The 9,578-nt window shown below is 45.0% G+C and overlaps 1 protein-coding gene across 1 annotated transcript; it reads left to right on the top strand.

The window, feature by feature from the left end:
- The first annotated feature begins 261 nt into the window (after nucleotides 1-261).
- Nucleotides 262-8,633, top strand: SF3A3 (splicing factor 3a subunit 3). Its single transcript, XM_050909998.1, is given in 18 exon segments — nucleotides 262-357; nucleotides 431-478; nucleotides 667-719; nucleotides 1,211-1,257; nucleotides 1,260-1,315; nucleotides 1,791-1,863; nucleotides 2,266-2,357; nucleotides 2,796-2,878; nucleotides 3,263-3,401; nucleotides 3,751-3,819; nucleotides 4,179-4,246; nucleotides 4,600-4,707; nucleotides 5,036-5,105; nucleotides 5,810-5,974; nucleotides 6,089-6,199; nucleotides 6,653-6,743; nucleotides 7,673-7,728; nucleotides 8,339-8,633. Coding segments are annotated over 18 exon segments (1,503 nt in total). The 3' UTR covers nucleotides 8,417-8,633.
- Nucleotides 8,634-9,578: the final 945 nt, after the last annotated feature.

Below are 9,578 nucleotides of genomic sequence, written 5' to 3'. Positions count from 1 at the left end.
CGCTGCGGGCCGTGCGCCGCGGCCCGACCCTGGCACCGGGCCTGGCCCCTCTCCCGCCGGCCCCGGGCACCGGGGCTGGCCCCCGCCAGCACCGCCAGCGCCGCCGCCGGGCCGGAACCTCCCCGCCGGGCCGGAACCTCCGCGCCGGGCGCGGGCGGCGCCGGAGCCTTCCCGCGGGACACAGGCCGGGCCGGAACCTTCCGGCGGGGCGCAGGCGGGACCGGAAGAGGAGAGCGGCGGCTTCCGGGCGGGCGCGGGAGGATGGAGACCATCCTGGAGCAGCAGCGGCGGTACCATGAGGAGCGGGAGCGGCTCATGGACGTGATGGTGAAGGAGATGCTCACCAAGAAGTCCACGGTGCGTCCGGGGCCGCGGGGAGGGGAGGCGGCCGCTCCCCGGGCCCGCGCTAACCCTGCTCCTCTCCCCGCAGCTCCGCGACCAGATCAACTCGGACCACCGGACGCGGGCCATGCAGGACGTGAGTGCGCCGGGACCGGGGGCGGGCGGCGGCCCCGGCAGGCCTGGGGTGGGCTCCGCCGGCGGCCCCGGGAGCGGCGCGGGGCAGGCCAGGCCTCTGCCTAGTGCTGCCAGAGCGCCCGGGAACGAGCGGGTATTGTCCCTGGTGGCGTCCTGTGTGGCACTTGGGGCTTTCTTTTGGTTTTTTAGAGGTACATGGAAGTGAGCGGCAACCTGAGGGACTTGTATGACGACAAGGACGGGTAAGTGCTTGTGCAAACACTGCGTCTGGTGCGTGTCCACCTGAACGTCTGCTGAATGTGTTTTGCAGATGAAGAACTTGGGGGCTCTTTGAAGTCAGTTGTAAATACACGAGAAGTAACGCTGGTATGTGAGACCAGGAATCAAGTTTTGGAGACTAAACCTGCTAGAGCAGGACCCAGATTGCACGTTGGATATGTACACATGGGATATACACATTTTGTTATTTTCTTGGTTTAAGTCATGGGGGGAGGCCCTGAGTTGCCTTGAAGGTTTGTAAGTGGGGACCACAGCATGCTCAGAGACATGACCCAGAGCTCAGACCATAAGCCTGGTGGACTGTGAGGTCTGACGTGGCTTTCTGAGGGTTTGCAGTCAGTCATGCTGGAGCTTTGTGTGATCAAAATGCAGCACTAGAGCTGCAAAAAGGTTATATCAGTGTCAGCGTGTTTTCCTTTCCACTTGTAATCTGTCCTCCTTCACGAACTCATAGCTTACGGAAAGAAGAACTCAGTGCCATTTCAGGGCCAAATGAATTTGCAGATTCTACAACAGACTGAAACAAATCAAGGAATTTCACCGGAAGCACCCAAATGAGGTATGTAGTTATCTGCTTCATAAGAATAGGTGATTAGTGGTCTGTTGGACCTCATCCCTACAATAAACAGACTTCTTTTTTTGCCAGTTTAATTGTCTTAATATACAAGTATTAAGTACTCTAAAATGTCACTTGAGAAAAGAAGATGTTCAAGGTGAGGTAGTGCTTTGAGGCAGTATGTAAGCTCCTGTGAGAGCTGTATGAATAGGAGAAGATGCAAGACGCTAACCGTGTTCTCTGCATGCTGTGTGTTAGCTCAGGACCGTTCTGCTGCTGAGCTGGTGTTTCATCTTGCCTTTCTCATGCTGGCTAAAGTCAGACTTTTTCTTTGTGCAAAAGTAATGGTGAAGAAATGCTTGGGTACCTTTTCAGTTAGCAGTTTTATTGTTTGCAGCCTGTTGTGATTTTATATTAATTATTCTGGGACATTAGCTGAAGTAGTCATTTTTTGTGTAACTTCTGTGTGTTCTTGAAGATCTGTGTTCCGATGTCAGTGGAGTTTGAGGAACTGTTGAAGGCCAGAGACAACCCGAGTGAAGAAGCTCAAAGTAAGTTTGTAGTTTTTCTCTGAGGCCAGTTTAAGTGAAAATATGGTGCTTGCTTGAGAGGCGTTATTTAATGAGTTGTTTGATCTGTTTTGCATGTTTCAGAGTTCCACCTCCCTTTTACTAAATGACTTCTGAAAATTGTTCTTTTGTCATTTAAATTCTTCTGCACTGCAGCCCCCTGGAGTATTCCACAGTAGCGGTGCTTCTCTTGAGGAATGTTCTAGTGTGCTTACACAGAGCAGCAGTCAGGTGTCTGATCAATGAGTATCCCACTTGCATTGTAAACGTCTTCCTTAAGCATAAACTAGTCCACAGTTAATCCTTTTCAAGTTCTACAAGCATATGTGCAATAAGTAGGGAAGACTAAGCTCATAATAAAGCTCTTCGTGATCTTTCCTACAGATCTGGTGGAGTTCACAGATGAGGAAGGGTATGGACGATACTTAGATCTGCATGATTGTTATCTCAAGTACATTAATCTAAAGTCATCAGAGGTAAGTGGCTGCATGTGGCTGGGCAACTTCAGTGCTCAAGGCCAAGGGGTCTTTCTTTGGTTGGTTCATGGTTATTTGGGGTTTTTTCTTACTTAAAGAAGTTTATTTCCAAACAGCTATTTCAGAGTCCCTGTTGCACATACAGCTTGACAGCACCTGAATTCTGAATGCTGCTTCGTGACTCTTCTCTTTTGTTCTCTTCAGTTGATCTCTCTGTTGTTAATGTAATGATGGCCTTGTAAAAAGCCTCTGTTTTCTGGTACCAAGTACTGATAGGTGTCTAAGGCAACTAAGGCAATGTGTTAGCGCACACAGAGAACACCGGGCCTCTGCAGTCCAGAATAATGGCACGAGCTGGTGCCTTTCTTCTGGTCTGGTAACTGGATGTTAATTTGGCTGCATGTGTATAAAGTCTGACTCAAACTTTTTCGTTTTTAGAAATTGGATTATATCACTTACTTATCCACGTTTGACCAACTCTTCGATATTCCCAAGGAGAGAAAGAATGCTGAATATAAGAGGTGAGCCTTCTTGCCTACCTGCTTCGTTTATGACAGTTGATGAGAAGGAATTTACTTGTTAAGTATACAGCTGCTAAGAATATAGTTAACAGTCAAACTTAACTCATGTAAATTGGGTCACTGAGCTATAGTAACTCAGTCATGTGTCTGAGCCCTGAGAAAACATGCAGCGCAGCAAAAATGTGGAAAGCCACATTCTACTCTGTGGGAGGACCTTACTTTATCCTTGTAACTTCTGCATCTAGAAATCGTGTGTTGAAAACTGTCATAATCTTGATTACTTCCCTTTGGAGTACTAGAGGGTAATTACTTTCCAAAGATGTGGTTAGAGAAATATGTTAGAGGTTGATATTGAATTACCTGTGCTCGTGATTACTCTGCCAGGTACCTTGAAATGCTTCTTGAGTACCTACAGGATTACACAGATCGAGTGAAACCGTTACTGGACCAGAATGAACTTTTTGGGAAAATTCAGACTGAGTTTGAGAAGAAGTGGGAAAATGGAACGTTCCCTGGCTGGCCGGTGAGCAGTCGTTAAGCTCGTGTGAATGCTTCTGTATTTGTGATACATTTTCTGTGAATCGTTTGTGTAAAGTCATCACTGAGGTTAAGTCTAATAGCAAGGTGTGTAGTTGTGTATCACAAAGATGCAATTTAATACTAACTTGAATTTGAAAACCAACATAACCAGTTTGAAACTAATCTTTTTTTAAGGTTTGCTTATTTTTTATCTTTTCTATTGTTCTGTTGCTCAGTTTAGTGAGAGACTTTTTTCTCTGTGAAATGAACTGCTTTTCTTGAGGTTAGAATATTATATTGCATGAAGGGTTGCAGGATGTCCCACAGATCTTGCATATGGTTTTTCTTGGCAGAAAGAGACCAGCAGTGCGCTCACTCATGCTGGAGCCCACCTGGACCTCTCAGCATTTTCCTCTTGGGAGGTATGTTTTCAGTGCTCTGCACTTAGTGCTAAATTTTGAGCAGGTAGAAGCTTAGTCATTTTGTTTCTTTTCATAATTTTACTTGCTGTGCTTTCGTCTCTGGCTCTGTGCTCTCTGGATAAAACTTTAATTATGCTGATGACTTAATTTCTCCGATTAGGTGGATGTAACTTGAAAGATCTCGTTAGATTTGTCACGTGCTTCATTTTTCAGTAAGGAGTGGTGCACCCTTGACAGTCCTTTCTTGAATGCTGTTTGTTGTTTTTTTTTTTCTTTTTTAATGAGTTAGAATGGACATACATCCATATTGTATTTGTTTAATAGCTCCTCTGTTATTGTGATTTACTTTAATTGAACAGGAGTTGGCGTCCCTGGGACTGGACAGGTTAAAATCAGCTTTACTGGCCCTGGGACTAAAATGTGGCGGGTAAGGTGCAGTCTTTCTGTAGTTCCTTTTCAGTTTTTGAGGTCTTCCTGTCTTGCATTCCTTTATGGGATACTTATTTTGTTGTCTCTATTGTACAAGAATTACCGTAATGATGTTTGAAAGACAAAACATTGAGAACCAATCAGGGGATACTGCGATCTGCTGTTTTGAAAAGTGTCCTGTACTGAAGTCTCTTGTATAGAAGAATTTGGCTTGAGGAATGAAGACAAAGATGATAGGAAATCTCATCATCTCTTAAAAGCTAAATTTGGAATTTTGTTGCATGAATTCAGATAGTTCTCAGGAAATGTAAAAGTATGGTTTGGACTCGTCTCCTCCCTGCTTCTCCATAGGACTCTGGAAGAGCGTGCTCAGAGGCTTTTTAGCACTAAAGGCAAATCCCTAGAAGCACTTGATCCTTCCTTGTTTGCAAAGAATCCAAAGACAAAAGGCAGCAAAAGGTGAGTTCCTAAAGGTCATTCTCAGGTTGGTGGTGTTCTCTTCACTTGGATAAGAAGTATTCTATAGACATCACTCTTGTATAGTCATGACAGAGAGATTCTTGGAGTATTAGAAGCTTTTCATGTTGGACCAAATAGTCCTGAACCAAGTGGAAGATACCAGAGCTGAGTGTGTGCGTTTGTGTGCAGTTTAGTTTACATGAGCTGTTTGGTACTTGTTTCTGTTTTCTTGCTGTATACAAGTCAAATGTGTCTGTAGGAGTTCGGTGTACACATGATGTTTGCAGTTCTGGAATGGACTTCATGAAGTTTCTTTATCTATTTCCAGAGACACTGAAAGAAATAAAGATCTTGCATTCCTGGAAGCTCAGATTTATGAGTATGTAGAAGTTCTTGGGGTAAGGATTTTATTTTGTCTTTGAGTTTTTTATTTCAGAGCTGTCAAATAGTGACTGGAAGGTCATCCACATCTTTACCCAGTGCTTTCACAGACAGCATGCCCGGAAGAGTTATCTTCTTGCCCAGAGTCGTCATGTTTTAAAGTGCACGTTAGCAGATAGCTTAAGTAGAATATGATGGATTACATTTATATTTCCATTAGCTAATTATTGGGCAGGCTTTTGTGAACAGGCATATCTTGTGTCTATCCCAGACCCAGATACAGAGGCTACATGTTCCCTTGGGGAAGCCTGTCTGCTTTTCCCCCCACCCCTGCCTTCTAGGCACCACATCAGTGTAGATAATTTCTATTTTATGCCTAAGTCACAGGGAATTGCAAACCTTTACTTGTTCTGCCTTGATGCTTGCCTTAAGTCCTTGCGTCAGTTTGGGGCAATTGCTTTTAGCAGGGTGGCTGTTGCTGTTAGCTTGTTGTCTTGGAAGTGCTAATGGTAGTACAAGTTTTTCGTTCTTTGAAAGTAGGAAATGTTATACTAAAAACTTAAGTTGTTGGGCTAAGTAAAATGAGAGTTCTCTGTTTCATACTGGTCTTCCATTCCGCTCCCTCTGTACCTTGAAGAAGTGTTTCACACTGCAAGCGTTTGCCCTTATTTTGTTGCTGTCATGTTGTGTGAACAATTCCTTCTCTTTTCTCACACTCTAGGAACAGAGACACCTCACTCACGAGAATGTGCAGCGTAAGCAAGCACGGACAGGGGAAGAGAGGGAGGAGGAGGAGGAAGAGCAGATCAGTGAGAGTGAGAGTGAAGATGAAGAAAATGAAATCATTTATAATCCTAAAAATCTGCCTCTTGGTTGGGATGGCAAGGTAACTGAGATTGTCAGGTCTGGAAAAGTGGGAGGCGTCACTGACTCCACACTACTCTCCTGTTTGAACCTCTCTTGCCATTTGGCCTAATCTTTGTTTCTCTTCGCTTGTCAGCCAATCCCATACTGGTTATATAAATTACATGGTTTGAACATCAACTACAATTGTGAGATTTGTGGTAACTACACCTACCGAGGGCCCAAAGCTTTTCAGCGTCACTTTGCAGTAAGTAACGTTTTGCTACAAAAACATCAGCACTACATGCAGATAATCTTTATAATAAGTAACTAGTAAATCACTGGAGTGCCCGAGTGGCACTTCTTCCGCTTCTAAAATGTGGGTCTGGGCTGATGCTGCAGGGCCATGCGATTGGAACTATAAATTATGTAGGGCATACTACGATCTCTTCTGCCAATTTCTGTACAGTCCCTTCTTGTTTGAACACTAATTCCAGTATCCAGGTCTGATTGGTGCAGAGTGCCTGTTGACTGCCAGTGTATTGTTACTGTCTAAAATACAGAAAAAATATTTTTACAGAGGATTTTAGGACTGGCAGATTTGTATTTTGATAGTGTTTGTTTCACCCTGTCCAGACGTTAATATGTCTTTTTAGTCTTTGGCATTGCGGATGAGATGGCGTTCCCTCTCATACACTGACCTCTTGCCTCTTCTCCCCAGGAGTGGCGACATGCTCACGGAATGAGATGCCTGGGCATTCCCAACACTGCACATTTTGCCAATGTCACACAGATTGAGGATGCAGTCTCATGTAAGTAGCGATGGCAGAACAGGGAACATGTGGCGTAAGGACGCTTATATTAGCTCTCGCCAAAAATTTGTGTTACCCTATGACCAGAGACTAGTTTCGGGAAAAAGGATAAGAAACGTGGTGCATGTGGGATGATCCTTCCTTGGACCGTCCCTCCCAGCTCTTAAAAGGAGAGTGACTTTTTTTCTTTGGATACCTGCAGGAGTAGATGCTTGCTGGGATTGCCAGCGAAGCGTTCATTTGTTGCCAGCTGTTTTGTGTGTGTGATGCTTTGTGTGTGAAATCTCAGCCAAGTGCAATGGGCCACCATTTCTTTAGTCAGAGTGTGGCTACATCGTCCCATGTAACTCTTACTTAATTGATATTTGTCAACATCTTCATGGGGAAGCCAGAAAAACCTTCAGAAACGGTAGAGCCTATAGGCAGATTTTGAAAGCCTACAGTACTTAGGACTGACGGCGATTATAATTTAATGTGGCTGATCTGTGCTGATGTTTTGAAGAGGCTACCTCATGCAGAGGTTGTTTCTTGAATCTGCCCCACTTAGGTGAACAGGTATAGGTTATGGTTCCTGAAGGTAAATTAATTCTTGCCTAGAAGAAACCAAACAGGTAAAGCCTTAATTTCCCAAACAAGCTATTATTACCTTCGGAGCTGTATCTCTGAAGTAGTGGTTTTGGACCTTTGTCTTTTGTGTCCCGTCATGAATGATCACTTCAAAGCCTTGCTTGCTTTAGTTCCATGCCTTTCAGTAAACCGTACAGGGGAATGATAAATTTGTAACGGATATTAGATGCATTCCTGGACTGCTGAAGTGACAGTGTTTTACAAGGAAAAAAAGAAAAAAGCTCATGTGTATGTTTTACAAGATTAAAAACTAGTATCTCAAGGGAAACGGCATCAGGTCCTGTATGACTTTGTATTTACAGTGTGGGCAAAGCTGAAACAGCAGAAGGCTTCGGAGAGATGGCAGCCCGATACAGAGGTGAGATGTGTTAGAGGCATTTGGATGTCTCTAATCCCGTGTACATGGGAACCCCCCATCTACCTTGCATGAACTGTCTGGCTCTGTCAAAAGAATTTCTAAGAGTCCCCTGCATGCTGGAGAGAGAAGCAGGAACCTGCGCTGCTGGTTGCACAGCTCCTGTTAGTGGTGATGTATGAAAAGCGCTTCCTGGGCTGTACTGGAAGGCAGTTCTGATAGGACAGACCCAGCCCTTTGCGTAGGAATCTCTTAATGTGCTGCTTTACATACCAATGGCATCTTTGTTTTGTGAGAAGCAAAAGGAACTGTTGGGAGCGGTGTGTTCGCTGATACTAGTGCCTTTTCTTAAACTTCTGTCTCAAACCATTTTTCAGCAGTATGCAGGGCAACTGTGGGAAATATAGTCTGTAGTACAGCTTGTGATGATTCTGACTCTGAGTAAGCTCTTCTCATGGAGCTGCTGGTAGATCCACTGCATACCTTCCTGTAGAGAGGTTCTTGGCAGGATGGTCATGTTCAGTAGGTGCTGCTGGAGCTAAAACTCAAATGCTGTAGTACAGCCTGCGTCAGGCTGTGTCCAGGTGTCTCTAAACTGTTTGTTCCATTCTAGGAGGAATACGAGGATTCCAGTGGGAATGTGGTGAATAAAAAGACCTATGAAGACTTGAAACGTCAAGGGCTGCTGTAGCTTTTCCCCAGTGAAGGATTTCACATCTGAAAAGCAAGTGGAGAAGTGTCAGCAGCTCTGACTCTTCTTCAGTTTCTGGATTTTCTATGTGCATGAATATAGATTTCAAGGATACTTTATAGAATCACTTTCTAGTAAGCCCCTTGTGGAAAGCAGACTTGTGACGTTATTTTATATTAAAAAAAAAACCCTTGAAAAATAAACCGATTTTAATTTAGGAAGCGCTGAGAAACTTGTCTCCTTTCGTATGCTGGAAGGAAGAGATTTGATTACGGTGTTTTTAAAATGCTTTTTACACAGTTTAAATTGTCAGAAACAATTGCTTCTCTCCTATTCCCATTCTGATGGAAATTTGTATGATGAGGATTGACTTTCTGTAAAGCACACATGAACATTGCATGCTAATAAGCAATGGTCCGATGCTATATCTTGGTGTAAGCATATGGTTTTCTTTGGGCTCCTTTGTGAAAAAAATTTATTTGGCTTGCACTGCTGCTTTTACCTCAGGTCTGTCTCCCTGTGGAGCTTTGGCCACTGGGATTTTTTTCAGGGAATTAATAATTGAGCTTGATTTAGGTTGGGCCGTGTGGGCAGTTTGTGGTAATTTCTCCAGCACTGTTGTTGACTTGAAAGATGCGGTAGATTCTAGTGCAGATCCTTTCTTTGGTGACTCTTGAGCTGTGGTGCAGGAGGATTGAGACAGGAACACGATGCATTTAGATGTGACTGTTGTGACTTCAGGAGCATTCTCGGTGCTCCTCAGTGCCGTGCTCAGAGATGTCTGTACATGCTCCACGATATTCACGCTGCCACATGAATCGCAAGTCCAGTGAGGAGAAAAGAGGGATTGTGCGGAGGCCACAGGCATCGTACGTGGCAGTCCTTGTGCCCCCTCCAGCCCCTCGGGTGGGGTTTCATTTTGGCAGAGAGTTGGCTTGCGTGACATCTCTAGCCTCAAAAAAACCCTTTCTCTGTTGTCGCTGCGCAGGGCCGTTTGCATCTCCAGATGCGGTGGAGCAGCAGGGAGCAAGCACTTCCCCCGGGTGATGGTTTGCGCAGCCGGTGGTTGGCAGGGTGGGGCTGGTTGCTGGCACCAGGGTGCGAGCCTGTGCGGCAGGTACCGCAGCTGCTCTCGCTGCTCGGGGGCACTCCACCGCTGGCA

This window comes from Gymnogyps californianus, chromosome 22, assembly GCF_018139145.2.
Source record: "Gymnogyps californianus isolate 813 chromosome 22, ASM1813914v2, whole genome shotgun sequence".
In the NCBI taxonomy this organism is placed as follows: domain Eukaryota; kingdom Metazoa; phylum Chordata; class Aves; order Accipitriformes; family Cathartidae; genus Gymnogyps; species Gymnogyps californianus.
The sequence above is the reverse complement of the archived record's forward strand: the minus strand, read 5'-3'. Positions and strand labels throughout refer to the sequence as shown.